At 42.8% G+C, this 16,482-nt stretch overlaps 2 protein-coding genes across 2 annotated transcripts in view; both read right to left on the bottom strand.

The window, feature by feature from the left end:
• The window catches only part of pdrg1 (p53 and DNA-damage regulated 1), an 8,583-nt gene extending 5,809 nt beyond the window's left edge, over window positions 1-2,774 (bottom strand). Inside the window, exons 1-3 of the mRNA XM_078249391.1 lie at window positions 2,643-2,774; window positions 282-357; window positions 1-43 (exon numbers count right to left, since the gene is read on the bottom strand). The exon at window positions 1-43 is cut by the window's left edge and continues 32 nt beyond it. Coding sequence (XP_078105517.1) covers window positions 1-43; window positions 282-357; window positions 2,643-2,726 — 203 coding nt within the window. The 5' untranslated portion in view covers window positions 2,727-2,774. The remainder of the gene's footprint in view (window positions 44-281; window positions 358-2,642) is intronic.
• Window positions 2,775-5,532: 2,758 nt separating this feature from the next.
• Window positions 5,533-15,446, bottom strand: LOC144516349 (uncharacterized). Its single transcript, XM_078247574.1, has 4 exons — window positions 14,347-15,446; window positions 14,014-14,089; window positions 7,515-7,582; window positions 5,533-7,433 (listed from the first exon to the last, which is right to left on the bottom strand). Exons 2-4 carry the CDS (start codon window positions 14,080-14,082, stop codon window positions 6,083-6,085), a joined length of 1,488 nt encoding a protein of 495 aa, XP_078103700.1. The 5' UTR covers window positions 14,083-14,089; window positions 14,347-15,446; the 3' UTR covers window positions 5,533-6,082.
• Between the last annotated feature and the right edge of the window lie 1,036 nt (window positions 15,447-16,482).

The raw sequence follows: 16,482 nt of genomic DNA, 5'->3' as shown, positions 1-16,482 counted from the left end.
GGAAATTTGATGAACATGTTTCCGAAGCAAACCTTCACTTTCTCTACAAATGACAGCAGTGTTTAGTCAACAACAGTATTACCACTATGCACCGGACTCATGTCTAGGGTTGGGCAATTGGAATCAGAATCGTTAAAATCCAAACGATGCCCAACCCTACTCATGTCCACTGTGAAATCACCGGGACAATTGTTTCCGTAGGCTAAGCCAAATATGTCTATGATATTACTGATAATCACTACGGAGCCTTTTCTGTTCTCTGACAACATCCTGTCACTCACCTGAATCTGATATTTCATTTTTCAGTGCGTTCAACGCCTCTCTGTTCCTGTTCCTCCTAGTGTCCAGGTCAACTATCTGAAACACCCACAGAGAACACCAGGTCACAATATACAGTTATACAACTCTTGAACAAAATCTTAAGACCGGGGGAAACATTGCAAGTTTTCCGCATTTCGCGCTAGTGGATCATAACCGGGTTGTAAGTACTGCTTCAAAATGCCAAAAGAAGAAACAGGAGCAAGAGACAAAAAATAGAGAGTAGGCAATTTATTGAAAACTACATTTAAACTTAAACAGGCTGTTCATCTGCTGATCAAAAGTTTAAGACCATAGGCATAAAAAGGTAAAATCTGCACAAAAGTATGGCTTTCGTGTCATTGTTCTTCAGGCAGTCACACTGTCATGATCTCCTGATGGCAAAGGCAAAAAGGCTCTCTCTATTTGAACGTGGCAGGATTGTTGAGCTGCACAAGCAAGGCCTCTCGCAACGCGCCATTGCTGCCAAGGTTGGACGCAGTAAGACAGTCATTTTACATTTCTTAAAAGAGCCTGAGAGTTATGGGACAAAAAAGTCAAGTGGTAGACTCAAAAGAATGTCACCTTCACTGAGCCGCAGGATCCGACGGGTTGTCCGTGAAGACACAGGTCGATCCTCAACCCATGTTAAGGCCCTTACTGGTGCTGACTGTAGCCCAGTAACCATAAGACGTCATCTGCGAGAGAAGGGCTTCAAGAACAAAAAAAAGTCTTCAAAGGCCACGTCTCCTCCCACGCCACAAACTTGCCCGTTTGGAATTTGCAAGGGAGCACCAAACATGGGACATTTTTCCGACGAGAAAAAAATTTAACCTGGATGGTCCTGATGGCTTTCAACGTTACTGGCATGAGAAGGAGATCCCACCGGAGAGGTTTTCTACGCGGCACAGTGGAGGAGGCTCCATCATCATTTGGGGTGCTTTTTCCTTCAATGGGAAAATGGATTTTCAGGTTGTCCAGGGGCGTCAAACGGCGACTGGCTATGTGGACATGTTGCAGCGGGCATCCCTCTTGACTGAGGAGCCCCGTCTGTGCGGTAATGACTGGGTCTTTCAACAGGACAACGCTGCAATTCACACGGCCCGCCTGACGAAGGACTTCTTCCAGGAGAATAGCGTTGCTCTTTCGGACCATCCTGCGTGTTCCCCTGATCTTAATCCCATTGAGAACATTTGGGGATGGATGGCAAGGGAAGTTTACAAAAACGGACGTCAGTTCCAGACCGTGGATGCCCTTCGTGAAGCCATCTTCACCACATGGAGCAACGTTCCCAGCAGCCTCCTCGGAACAGCTGCATCAAGCATGCCGAAACGAGCGTTTAAAGTGATCAACAAGAACGGTGGGGTTACTCACTACTGAGTCCTTTTTTGACACTTTTTGTTCTGTTGTGGGTTTATTTTTGGGCTATGGTCTTAAACTTTTGATCAGCTGATGAACAGCCTGTTTAAGTTTAAATGCAGTTTTCAATAAATTGCCTACTCTCTATTTTTTGTCTCTTGCTCCCGTTTCTTCTTTTGGCATTTTGAAGCAGTACCTACAACCCGGTTATGATCCACTAGCGCGAAATGCGGAAAACTTGCAAGGTTTCCCCCAGTCTTAAGATTTTGTTCAGGAGTGTATGTGCCTCATTCCTGAGCGAGTAACTGTATGTTTTGAGCACAGAGAACTATATTTTCCAAGCACATTACATTATATTTTGAACAGACCAACAGGTGTTGACTGAAAAAGACTGTTCCTCGAAGATTTGTGTTTCCTGCTACTTGCGATCTAATTGGAGACGAACATCCAATCTGTTTTGAGCGTTTGTGTGTCAAGAGTTGAGCGTGTTGAGAGTGAGGGAGACATGACCGGAGCGCAGCAGCGTCTACCTGCGCGCAGAGAAAGAGGTTTTGAGAGGGCACTTGAGTAAACCGCGTGGGTTATTATTACACGTTAATATGGATAATAGCAAACATGCAAATACATTTATTGAGCACGGACTGAGTTTTTGTTTGCTGAAACGAAATTACTTTGTGCGAGTGTTAATTTCTGTTCAAAATGTAGTGTAATGTGCTTTCAAAATATACAGTGGTGCTGTGGTTTTTATTTTTAAAAGGCCAGTTATTTCATGGATCCAGGATTCTATGCACGTTACTGCTTTTATCAAAGAATAGACTTCCAGTACTATTTTATAGCTCACATGAGGCATACAATGAACGTACACTGCTTGACGTTAACGTTAACCAATGTAACGTTAGCCTAGCTGCTATAACGTTACGTATCCTCGCAGGTAACGTTAGCCGTGCTCTGCAAGCTATTCGCAGCTAAGTATTTGGTAACCGTACCTGTTGTTTAGTGGTCAGAACATCCTCGGCTGCCTCCTCAACTTCTGTCAAATTCTCCAAAACACGCTGGGATACAGCGTCCATGGTAGCTGTGTGTGTGCTATAAAAATACGTCCGGTCTGAAACAACGTTCTTTTTTCTCTTCTTCTTCTGACCCAGGCACTGGATGCCTTTACGGCACATTGCTGCCTCCCACAGGGCAACAATATATTCCCATTTATTATCCTATTGCCAAAGGTGCGGTTGCCTTGATGTATTCTAGGACAGCTTTTATAGTCCCAGGGTGGTTCCCGTAGGATTTAACAGGCTTTTCAGTGCTATTGTTTTTGTGCCCAGACTTTTCATTGCCACATACAGTCTTTCTCTTTCTTCTGTGGAGCCAGTGCATTCCATTAGTAGATGTGTCACTGTCTGTTGTTGCTTATATATTCCACAGAGCCCATATTCATGCATTCCTATTTTTGCCAAGTCCCATGCCAGTTTGTAGGCCATGTCTTCTTTTTCCTGGCTCCAAACTTTACCTCCCTCAATGTCATCAGAACTGATGCAGAGTCTGAGCATATCACTGTTCGTCCTGCTTTCCCCTACTTTAGCCACTGCAGAGCCCATAATGTAGCCAGCAACTCTGTTGTATGGACTGAAACCCCCTCAGACAGATGCTTACATTTTATCATCATGCATGAATATGGATATACTGTCCCTAGGTGTTCCTTAGTCTTTTCCCTATTTCACCATACGCTGCAGTGCTATCATGTGATTTTTTTGCATCTATCTCTGATGGTGGTAAAATACATGGTGATATAGCTGGCCAGTGAACTAGGGGCAACCCCCTTCTCCTGTCCAACTCCGTCCTCTAAATCTCCTTATTTATTTCAAAGATAAAACATTTCATCTTAACTTTTGCTCCTGCCCATTTCCAAGCCTTTTCCAGAGCTAGCGTCCTGTGTTCTCCCCTTGGTGTCCCCATAGTTTAGATATATATTGCATTGCCAATTTGGATCTTCTATTTCCCAATGGGATCTCCCCAATTTCTACAAGTAAGGCCGGAATTGGGGTGGTACGGAAGGCCTCACAAACGGCTCTCAGTGCTCTTGCCTGCAATACATCCAGTCTCTTGAGGACAGATTTAGCTGCTGTCCCATAACATAAAAACCCATAAACTAGTCTCGATATGACTATTGCCCTGTAAATCATTATTACTTTTTCACACTTGCTCACAATGCTGTCACAAAATACTCCCAATCATTTAAACTTTCCAGTTTTCATATCGCCAAATACACATATTTTGTTTCTTCTGTTGATATCTTAAATCCACACTTGCTTCCCCAGTCCATTATCATGACATCGAATAGCACTGGACAGATTTGGCTTCCCTGTGGTGTTCCATCCTCAATGCATGTGTCATTCGATAATGCCTCTCTCACCAAAAGTCCTGTATCCAGCTAAGCATCCTCCTTCTCCAGTTCCAATCTATCTGTCATCACTCCATTTTACACATCACTGTTGTCAGTGCAATAGGTCTATATGACCCTGGGTGCGCTGCCTCTTTCCCTGGCTTTAAAATTGCTGCTTTCTGTCTGATGGAAACCTTCCATCTTTCCATACATTATTCATAAGTGCTAATATTTCCACTGGATCACCGCAGCTCTTCCACTGAAAGTTATGATTAACAACATCTGTGTTATCCTGATTCATCTCAAGTTTAGATATGTGTTGTCTTAGCGTCTCATTCCTTTTCCTTATGCCTTCTCTTTGCTCCTTTATATTTTGTGAGTTCTTAACAAACAACAATGGCATAGTACAATACTTACTAGTTTTTTTTATCAGACTCAATAAGCATCATTACACAATGACATATAAAATAAAAAGAGGGGGATAAAAAAAGAGTGAGCTTGGTGTATTCTGCAAATTTAAGTTTGCCTATCAGGCTACAGAGTTTCAAACAAGCACCAACTTCCGGACCTGAGAAGTGAAGCCAAAGCTGAAGCTCCTTAAAGCTGCATTCTCTGTAACTTCCAGTAGAGGGCAACTCCACTGGCTCCAAAAAGAAGTCTGTTTCTATAGAAGTCTATGAGAAAATGAGCCTACTTCTCCCTTGATTTATTACCTCAGTAAACATTTTCATTATAAGTTTATGGTCTCAATCACTAGTTTCAATTCTTCTTCAATACAACATGATGATCATGCAGTAAATGATGGTCTCGTTTATTTTAAAATAGACGATAAAGCAGGGGATGCTTTAGGACCTGTCAATCAGGAATCAGCGATGCTAACCATGCTAACACTGGGTACATTAAAACAGACCTCAACTTGTTTCTGGCTGTTGTCCATGTTTTCATCTTAAACTTTGACCCTCTCACTGTGTGTTTTCACTTCAGCAAAGTTGTTCAGCGTTCTGCAAGCCAAGCTAGCTAGTGCTAGCGTTAGCTGGTAACTTAGGAAAACGTTTGCAGATTTTCAACCAGCTCTGTGTTCTGCCGTATATGCAGATGAATGGCTTCAGTACCCGGAGGTCTGTGTTTACCCGTCGGTAAATCTCTGCAGGATGACTTGCTTCAGAAGGGTTGAAAAATCAGCAACTTTCCCCTTTTAACGTTTAGCTTCAAGCAGCGTCATTGCAACCATAAATGTTGCGCTTGGCCGCATCATCCTCCCCAGCTCCACCCTCTCCTCCAAAATCCTTGTATCCTCATTTCCGGTTTTAAAAAAACATGATGGCGACGGCCATTTTGCCAAACTTGAGGCTTCAAAAACGGCAGTCCACAAACCAATGGGTGACCTCACTGCTGCTACGTCCAATCATTGTTACAGTCTATGGGTGGTGTGAAGTATTTTATTGAAAAAGCAGAACCATTGAACTATTAGATTCTAGCATTTTTAAACAGGACTTTATTATTTTAAAATGAAACATGCATTACAGCGATGGTGCGATTTGTGTTATATTAAAGAAGACATACTATATTAATTAGACAACTTTTACATTGCCTTTGAAGAATTACACATGCAAATTATAATTGTTTGGTAAACTTAATCACCTTTATTATGCAGCTCTTTGGTCAACAAACCAAAACCAAAACATAATCACCATTAAAACTGGCGGCGTGTTGAAACCTCCGTACATAGTGTTTTGTGCCGACAAAGGCTTACTGGGTTAAATAAAAAATAGGATTTATGTATGATCAATAGTGCATGTAAACATCCACTGTTGCAATATCTTATTTGACTGCAATCGTAGCATTGGATAAAACATAATAATGTAACTATAATTGGCTAAGAACAAAGAAATCCATCCACTAATGAAGAAAATACATTTACAATCTTGCTACGCTTTCTGTCAGCCTGCTCAAATAACAAAACAATGACTGACAATATACATTCATAATCAAATATTAAACTGTAGCTGTGGCAGACAGATTGTACTTACAGTACTCAACCTGCTGTTATGTAACAAATACCACCTGTTTCTGTCTGTTTGGTTTGTTTATTGGAGAATGTTTGGGCCCAGGTAAATTGTCCATTATTGCAGTGACATCATCTGGTTTTATTTCCCGTTCTTTGAGCTCAGCTATTCTCTTCCGCTCAGCTCCTCCTCTTCTATACTCAGAACCACTTCGTCGTTTCTCTGATGCACCTTGTTGTCTTTCTACTCCACCTCTTCTCTGCTCTGAGCCACTCCTCCTCCTAAACCCTCCTGTCCTATAGTCCACCACGTCGCCCAACGCTCCCACGCAGTCCGTCCCAGCCCCGACACTCCCGCCTCTGGCAGTGGAATGAGGCTTGGTGTTAGCACCTTTAACAGGGTTGCGGATATTTCCTGAGGCTTGCATTCTCCTCAGGTGGCTGTTGGTCTGCACAGGGCTGCTGATCACCTGAGGTCGGGATGCAGAGCTCCTGTCTGAGGACTTCACCCGGTTCTCGCTGTAGCTCCTTTTGGGGAGCGACGTGGGCCCCCTGCGCTCCAGCATTGGACTCAGTCTGGACTGACGGGTGTAGTGGGAGGAGCGGCAGCATGATGTGCTAGAGTTGGAGTAGCGGATATGGCAGAGAGCGCAGGCACAGCCGGAGAGCAGGGCAGAGTGACTGGCCAGGCAGGAGAGGAAGGTGAGGGAGAAGGCACGCTGACACTGGAGGATGCACTTTGGAGAGCTGAGGCGTGACGAGGCAGCAGCATGGGACCTGTGGCAGCTGGATAGGACATCTGACACCGTTGACTTCCCACCCTCCCCCTGCACTGTCTGAATCTGGTGCCACTCTAGCTGCAGCAGCCTATCCAGGTACCTTTCCAAAGGGCCCACGGGCCTGGGCCGAGCGCCCCCCCGGCCCTCCATGTTGTAGAAGACAGCCAGCTGACTGAGGCTCCAGGAGTTAAAAGGTGGAGGGAGGAAGTCTGGAAAGTCAAAAGCACCATGGTCGTGTCCTCTGGGCCTGTGGCTGCGAGAGGGGCAGTGTTCAGCCTGGATGACCTCTGGCCTCAGCTGGAGCTGTGGAGGAACCCCACTAGAGGACGACACAGGAAGTCTCTCTGACTCAGACAAGTCCGTGTCGCTGTCGCCCTCTCCATGGCCAGCCAGACCGCCTAACTCTGGCTTTGGTGACAGGCTCTCCTGCAGAGTAGGATTTGAATCAGACAGGCGGTGGCAGGGAAAGGCCGCTGTGTGTCTGCTCACTCTGAAACCCGTGGGCTTGTGTTCCCTGTGGCTGCAGGGCTGAGCAGCCGGCTGCACCTTTGGCTCCATCTTGTCTTCTGCAGGGGGCAGTGGAAGGGCCTTTGACTCTGAGGTTCCCTGAGCACTAGACGGAAAAGTAAATTATATTACGTTATCATCCGGGCAGCACAGAATGGCATGAAATGTGCACAAGCAGCAATCTCACCTGTGTTGAGAAGTAAGGCGTTTGTTTGAGGGAGTGTTTGGTTTCTGCTTTCTTCTTTGCTGCGGCCTCTGCGAGAACACAGAGACACTATGAAGCCTTCTACTGATCACTAATACATGTTCATTCTTTAAACACAACATTACATCACATACTTCATAATGCATTCCACTGTTGATTAATCAATTAGTCATCTGAAAAATTGTTAGGATGCCCACTGCATTCCCAGAGCTCGCAGTGATGTCTTCAAATTACTTGTTTTGTCCGTCCAAAAGTTCCAAACATTCAGTTCAGGCTATGTTTAGACGGCAACGATCTGAAGAGAAAACGCAAAAGTGGCGTTGCATTCTCACTTTTTATTCCGCGTTTAGAGTTTTGGGGGGGAGATCTGCGTGCATATGGTGACACTCATTTAAATACTGAGCCATTACATTGAAAATCTTTTAGATAACAGGAGCCTATAATTTCTGTAGCCTACTCCGTAAAAACAGACTACCTGGACGCCTTTCTCTCGTCTCTCTCCACACCGCTGTCTTCAGACTTTTGCGTTTTTTCCCTTTAGACGCGAACGGGACGGTGGAGCATTTTTAAGATTTCCACTCTGGAGGGTGGTTTCACTTTTTTGCGTTTTTAAGCACCAAAAACGCCGTCGCTGTATAAACGAAAGGCACATCCGATAAAATATTTTTTCGTTTTCACACTCGAGCGTCATCGTGTACACAGGGCCTCAGATTGATATTAAACTTAAAGGGTAACTACCGTTATTTTCAGTTTAGCACCAGTTTTTTTCAACCCTATTTTCCTATGTTTTTATGTCTAAGTGACTGATGGGAACAACAATCTTTGACATTGGTCCAGTATTAAGCGAGATCGCTGCAGAAACTAGCTACAATGTAAGTTAATAAAACAATTGTCCAGCTTGTATTTACCTTCACTAAAGTGCTGTTTTGCCACTGACATGCTCAGATTAATATTGTGTCTTGTATTGTCTAACAACTGTCTAACAACATTATGGAAAGGATTTATAAGGAGGTTGACCGTTCTGTTAAAGAGTAAGATCCTTTTTTTAAACTTAAAAACATCTGCAAAATTTCGTTCGCTAAACCCACCAGACTCCATGTAAATAAACAGTAATTTTAGCATCGTAAAATACACTTCATTCAAAGTCAACAGAAACAAAATAAAACTATGAAAAGCCGTTTTGGGTCGTCTTTCCACTTTTCCAGCCATCACAACTCTAGTTTTGGTTGAAATAAACACAGTTTACCGATTTACTATATATCTATACACGCTAAAAGTATTGCTTTTTTAAATGGAGTCTGGTGGGTTTAGCACTAGCAACTTCAGAGCTGTTTCTGGTTAAACAGAAAGGTCTCAAAGAGGTTTTAAAGGTCAACCTCCTTTCCATAATGTTGTCAGAAACTTAATACTGGACCAATGTCAAAGATTGTTGTTCCCATTAGACACTTAAGACACAAAAACATAGGAAAATAGGGTCCAGGTTGAAAAAAACGGTAGTTACCCTTTAACTATGGAAGCAAATAAGAGACATAAGTATTAACTGTAACAGTCACTGAATACCTAATATTGAAATATGTAACTTTAAAAACCATGTAACTGAAGTAATTTGTTCTGAATTCACGTCTTTGAAGATCCAAAAATTCAAGTTGAAATAATTCACATGGCGACATCCAGGCTACCCTTACCAGAGCCGCATCACTTTTGAGTTTAAATTTTCAAGCCACTTTCTTGGATCACATGACTGACAGACTATGCTCTAATGGCCAGAAGGTTGCATCCTGCCTGTGTGTTTTTCTACTGTGTGTGTGTGTGTGTGTGTGTGTGTGTGTGTGTGTGTGTGTGCGTGCACACATATCACAGGAAAGTGGGGGGTGCAAGATGATTTCTGCAAGAAATATGAGGAGATTTTGCACTGAAAATAGCTCAATAGCTTGATGGGACTCATCTTACACCACGCTGAAATTAGCTTCCGATTCACAGCGTCCGATTCTGCAGTTGAGGGAAACTTGTAGTCTAACTTCCTGAGCGACTGATCCGTTTTTTGCACCTCTTTACATAAATATGGCTATGAAATACATCCTGAGATAAATAAATGAGCCAATAAATATAAAGATATAAATTAGTCAATATAGTTCAATAGTGGTCTGTCAGTCATGTGAGGTCTCTCCTGATTGAACTTTTATTTATTTCAGGGGACTTTTATTTCATATGTACACCTTCATTTCCCTCTCTATTTATTTGCATGTTATATTCAAATGAAGTTTCGCACAGACTCAGACTAAAAGCAAAGCTAGCCTGCCTGGCATCAGTGCATCACAGCATATCACTATCTGCCAAAGGAAATAAAAACCTTAAAATGTCCAATATGTAATATATTTACTGTAATAAATCCAAAAATGACCCCAATATGTCATCAGATATTAATGAAACATGCTAAGTTGAAATACTATCTTTTCTGACATCATTGCTAATGCCAGTATTTTCTCCTTTTGAAATTTCCGTTCCGTGACGGAATGTCTGTTTGTGTTTTGGCCTGTGGGTTGGTATGAACTGCCCAGTTTGACAGCCAGGCAGGGTTGCCAGATATACCTGTAAAAAAGTAAACCCAGCGCGCTACAGCTGTAACGTTAGTACAGCCATGAAAGCAGCACACAAACAAACGGGATCAACGGAGATAGATTCTACATGACATAAAAAAAAACCCGGCATGTTTCTAACGTTGCGTGACCAGAGACGTAACAAACCCCGGGTAAATATTGGAGATGTATTTGAAAGATGGAGACAGCTTAGAGCCCAAAAGGACGCCGAGTTGGCTAATTTACTCCTGAACAGGTAAGCATTAGCTTCAGGCTAATTTATCACAGCTACAAGGGACGGGCATTTTATGTAATTTAAACATTAGTGTACTCACATTGAATTATATAGCTAGAGTACCCGAGTTGGTTACTCGCAAAAACAATTGAGACACAGAGACAGAAAATTGATCCTGACTGGTCCTGGCTAACGCCGCCATGCTAACCCTGCTAACTGCTAATGTTACCGGAGGACCAGGCAAACAATCCATGGCTGTTTACAACATGTACAATGGTAAGTTATTTTAAGCCAAGAGAGGGAGGCTGTGAAACGGGGGGAGAGGACCGTGAGTTTGCAGTGTGTTTAGCAATTGTTGCCGTAATTCTAAGCCAATGAAGTGTGTTCAGTCGGGTGGAATAGGACGGCAAGGTAGTGGTATTTTTAGTGGTTCCTATCGTAATTCTAAGCCGAGGAAGTGGGCCTGTCTGGCGTGTGGAGAGGACGACAAGGGTGTTGGGTTTTTAACGGTTCCAACTGTAATTCTAAGCCGAAAAAGCGTGCCTGTCAGTTGGGTACAGAGCTTCGCGTGAGCAAGGGCTTTTATGACAATCAATGTCAATATAGCCAGCATCTAACGTTAGCTACTCCGCTGTCTAACATTGTTGAATGCTGCTGTCTCAGCCTGGCAACCAACGTGAACTTCGAGTCTGGGGAGGAGGGGGCGGGGGAGACGACTCTCGCCAGTGTTTTTGCATTTCTACTGCAGTAACTATTTTAAACACTAGCTGTCAGTATTACATATTGGACCTTTAATAGTACCATGAATAAAACACAAGCACGGCAGACTGGTCTGGTTCCCAGCTGGCTAGTGCGGGTCACGCCAGCTCTGCAGACGGACCAGAGTCAGCCAGCACCGGGACCTGGGTCACAACCTGGTCACAGCGGGCTGGTGGCTAGCTGCTACTTGAAGAAAACGGCAGCAGCTAACATTAGACCCAGCACCGGAGGTCTGATGGTTAATACTAAATTGGATCTCAATAGATAGGTAGATATTTATTGTCAAATGAGGGAGATTTGTTTTCACAGTCTGTTTCATGCACATGGCAATATACACAGACAAATACATCAACCGATAACATAAAGACAGGTATATAGACAAATAGAAACTACCACATTTACAACACCGGATCTATGCAAAGTCAGCGAGATAGTTTGTTCAGCAGTGCTATGGCAGAAGCAACAAAACTTCTGCTAAAGTGAGTCCTTCTACACCTCAGAGTCCTGTATCTGCGGCCAGATGGCAGCAGTGTAAAGTGTGGATATAGAGGGGGATTGGTGTCATTGACAATGGTGAGGGTAAGGTGTGTGATGGCTCCATCCTTCAGGTCTGAGACGTTGGCTGTAGGGGAGCTGATCATTTTGGAGGCGATGTGTGTGATCTTGGTGAGTTTGTTTTTGTTAGAAATGGTGAGCATGGGCGCCTGGGTAGCTCACCTGGTAGAGCGTGCGCCCATATGTATAGGTTTAGTCTTCGACGCAGCGGCCGCGGCCCTTTGCTGCATGTCATTCCCCCTCTCTCTCCCCTTTTAAGTCTTCAGCTGTCCTGTACAAATAAAGGCCTAAAATGCCCCAAAAAAATCTTTAAAAAAATAAAGACATGACGAGCATGCTGTGGAAACAGGGGGAACAGTCCAGCAGGATGGGTTAGATTATGCTTTTGTAAAGTAACAACAGGAGGTGTGGGGCAACAGAAAGTGCTCTGAGTTAACAGATGACATGTAATGTCTGCTGAGATCGTCTGTGGATATCGGTGACGTGTTGATCAAAACTGAGGTTACTGTCTAAAGTGAGTCTGCGGGGCGACCTGTAGCTCACCCAGTAGAGCGTGCGCCCCATGTAGGCTCAGTCCTTGGCAGCGGCCGTGGGTTAATTTTATAAGAGTGCTGTGCAGAGCCAATGCTGCTGGTTCTGCCGGTGCAAATATATTTTAGTCTTAATAGGTTAAAATCGACAGGTTTTTGTCTATATTGTTGTGTACAAACGTTTTAGACAGAGCTTTGTTGGTTGAGCATGTTGTAGACAGTACTGCTATTGCCAGTGTTGGGGAGTAACGGAATACATGTACTGGCGTTACGTATTCAGAAATACATGTACTGGCGTTACGTATTCAGAATACAAATTATGAGTAACTGTATTCCGTTACAGTTACAATTTAAATAGTTGGTATTTAGAATACAGTTACATTGTTGAAATCAATGGATTACATGACGATACTTCTCGGTTTCACGAGTTTATTCACTCTCGCAACTCTAGCAAGAGATAGAGATGGAGCTGGAACCGGCACAACGGAACCAGGGCAGGAATGCGTTTCTATCTTGGGAATTCAAACAGCATTTCCCATTAAAGAAAGAACAGGGAGAACGAAATATAACAGTGCAACCTCTGCTTGCCAGCAACCAACCTCCTTTCAGCGTCGTGTGACTTTACATTCTCCTACGTGCTGATTTACTAGCCCCAGAGCCGTGAAAAGACTGACAGCCCCGTTTGACATGTAAGCTAACGTTAGCTAAAATTAGCACGTGGTAGCTTAGATTTTTGTAGTATGCAGTTCGGGACTACAAATACAAAAATCTATCTGCTTGTTTAGGTACACATTCAGCCAGTTGGAACAGAAGAACACACCAGAATAGGCCTGTTTAGTAAGCTGTATGTGATGGCCGCATTCCTACACTTATAAAATGCAATTTAATGTGGAAGTAATCCAAGTATTCAGAAGATGTTACGCAGATTGAGTAACGTAAAGGAATACGTTACAAATTACATTTTTGGGCATGTATTCTGTACTCTGTAACGGAATACGTTTTGAAAGTATCCTTCCCAACACTGGCTATTGACGTTGTAATGCAGTATATGTTGGAAGGTAACATTGTTGCTGTTTTCTTCAGTTTGTCCTTTTTGCTACTTCTACGTCTTTTTGAAAATGGCCCTCTCGCTTTTGTACTGGCCCACCCAAAATACTATTTCTGCCTATGCCACTGGCGGTAACGTTACAGCCGTGAACTGAAAGTCTATTTCCTGAGCTGGTATTGACTCTCTTCACGGCAAAGTTGTATTTCAGCGGCAGGGAGAGACGGAGAGTGACATGATAAAGTGACATTATGAAATAAAATAACCTCAAGCATCACCAGAGTAGGGTTCCAAAGTCGTCATTGCCTGAGCTAAAGCAACACTGGTACACAGACGCCATTGCCTAGGAAATGACAACATCTGGTCCCAGAATATGATTGATGTTTTCTAGTGATTTATTTATTTTGTTATAGGACATAGAAAATCTAAATCAAAGCATATTTTGAATTTCTCTCCTCCCCTTTTGACGATGTAAAGGAAGAGAAAAAAACACCTATTTCAATTTCAGATTTTGTATTTTAAAAAAAAACACACGTTTATGGTATTTTAATAGGCCTTCACATTTATGAAAGGAAAATCGAATAACCAAAAGATACACTGGCCGTTTTCAATGTAAAATATTACAATATTAAGTAGGGTATTCAGTGAAAATTCAAATACACGTTATGTCTCTTATTTGCTTCCATATTTAACACACGTTTAAGAAACTAATCAGCAAATGTTTGGAATTTTCTGCTTGATAAAAACAATAATCAATAATCAAAAGGTTCAGTTCTCTTACCTTGTCGTTATTATTTTCTGGACTTGGCAGCGTGTACTGCGGCTTCCTTTGTGACTGCCGCCGTCCCATTTTGTTGCTTAAAAAAACAAGACAGGTGAAATATTAAACAAAACCAATGACCTAAACAGTGCACAAAAATAGGCTACACAAATGAAATATAGAAACAATCAAATATCCAGTGTTTCGCAGTGGCGACATGTCGGTTCTCTAGACATGAAGACGGACAAGTGCAGCGTTTGGAGACACGCGAACAGCGTCTCTCTCTCTCTCTCTCTCTCTCTCTCTCTCCAGCATTTATTACTAGCCTACATTATAAATCATATCTCAGGCTACCTGCACACATCCGGCCTGTTGATGCTCCACGACGCCGTCTCCTTGCAGTCCGTGTCACGGATGGAGAGCCTCTCGGGGTGCTGCAGGACTGAGCCCAGCCAGCAACATGCACCAATCAGAATCGACACACCGGGCGCGTAAGCGTCGCGTATAGCAGCGTAGCTCAGCTATCTTTAGGCCTATTTCGGCGCCCATGTTATCCAACCTGTCCATTCATACTGGGCGCGTAGTGTCCGCGTCGGTCTGCGCGCTACAGCGATAGTTTCGGCGTCTCCTCTATTTCTTTCGCGATACGCGAGCGTATGTGTCAAGCCAGGCAGGTAATCACATACAGGAAGACCACAGTGCAGCCGCATGATTTACTAAAATAAAACATATTTTATATATATACTCACAGCGAGATACACGATCAGGCACATGGAGAGAGAGAGAGGGAGAGAGAGAGAGAGAGAGAGAGAGAGAGAGAGAGAGAGAGAGAGAGAGAGAGAGACACACACACACACACACACACACACACACACACCACTCATCCTGTCTCTTTCTATCGGAGAGAGAGAGATGTTAAATTAATAAATTAAATAAAAAATTAAATGAAATTAATACATTGCATTTGATAGTGTAATTGTACCGATAGCACTATATGGAAGTGACATTTGGGGCCCACTCAGTAGATTGGAGCATGACTTCTGGGACAAACACCAGATAGAGGCCAGAGTCAATTTTTTTTATTGTCCATGTCTCAGGCTGTACCATCCAGTCTCTCCCCTGAGCTAGCTGCAACAGCCTGAAGTGTATAAAGTAAGATGTAAACAATAAACAATAAGTAGGCTACCCCACATCATCTCCAGACTCCATCTGGAACTTGTAAACAAAATAAGACAATCAGCTAGTAGTGTGATATGGGAGACAAGCGCTGGTCTCATATGTGAACGCACAGAGCAGGGATGTTAAAAGAGCAGCTTCGGTTACACAGAGCAGTTGGCGAATTGTGGCGTTAGCTTCACACGCCAACAGCGGAGCTAACAGCAAACAGCGAAGCAAATGGGCCTGGAAGCCATTTGTGGTCGAGGCAAGAAGGGATACCGCTACAGCTACGTCCGTGTTTGGTTGTATATGGAAGGGACTAGTTTGCTTTGTGTGGACTCACTGGACCGACTCATGTAGGCGGAGCTTGGGAGCTTCAGCGCTAAGGCGGGGCTACAGACTAGGTGTCCTTAAGAAACGCGTATGTAACAGTAGTTCCACATTACATTAATTCATTTGCACGAGAGTCTTGGTTGTCATTTGGTTGTCTTGAATTTGATTGTAGACATGGTTGTTTTAAATGTAATATGATGAATAACATGTATGAATTGTTCTTACACATTTGTCCTTCAGAAGTGCCATTTTTTGAACTCTAAGCAGAAATAGTACTGGAATCAGAGGTCAAGCCGTTTCTTCATTGTTGTATGTACACAATTTGAATATAGTGGTAATTTTTTTCTCTGCTAGATATTGTTGTCTTAAATTTGATTGTAGACATGGTTGTTTTAAATTGTGCCAATTTAGTAGAATTTAACCTGAACCCATTCAACTATGTTACATACGCACAGGTTTTTATTCGCCGTTGGATGGAAACACACTTTCCCCAGCTTTATTTGCTTGAATTTTTTTGCCGAACTTCAGACAATTCGATTGACAAGTGGATGGAAACTAAGCTACTGAACCTGTATTTAGTCAAGATCCGTCTCTGATTCAGATCTCAGACAGTGTGCAGACACCAATTTATATTCTCTGTTAAGAGTCAAATAACAATTTAGTCTACTTTGTGTTTTTGTTAGATTTTTCCAATGTTCTAAATATGTATCTTTTGAATGAATCATAATCTGTTTTGTTCTGTTGAATTGTGTTGAACCAGTGCTGATGGGAGCCTGATGATTTCAGTACAATTTCTGCTTAGAGTCCAAAAAATGGCACTTCTGAAGGAAAAATGAGTAAGAACAATTCATACGTTATTCATCATATTACATTTAAAACAACCATGTCTACAATCAAATTTAAGACAACAATATCTAGCAGAGAAAAAAATTACCACTATATTAGTGTAATAGTGCTTATGTGCCAGCTGATAGCGACATATCAAGCTATAATAAGAAA

Source organism: Sander vitreus, chromosome 4 (genome assembly GCF_031162955.1).
Source record: "Sander vitreus isolate 19-12246 chromosome 4, sanVit1, whole genome shotgun sequence".
Lineage (NCBI taxonomy): Eukaryota > Metazoa > Chordata > Actinopteri > Perciformes > Percidae > Sander > Sander vitreus.
This window is presented reverse-complemented; position numbering and strand designations above follow the sequence as displayed.

What these genes read in the sequence shown, in the direction of transcription:
- LOC144516349 (XM_078247574.1), bottom strand. Translation starts at nt 14,082, where the DNA reads ATGGGACGGCGGCAGTCACAAAGGAAGCCGCAGTACACGCTGCCAAGT. An exon ending in CAGAAAATAATAACGACAAG is followed by an intron (nt 7,583 to 14,013) that starts GTAAGAGAACTG and finishes GTGTTCTCGCAG; the next exon opens with AGGCCGCAGCAAAGAAGAAA. An exon ending in CGCCTTACTTCTCAACACAG is followed by an intron (nt 7,434 to 7,514) that starts GTGAGATTGCTG and finishes TTTTCCGTCTAG; the next exon opens with TGCTCAGGGAACCTCAGAGT.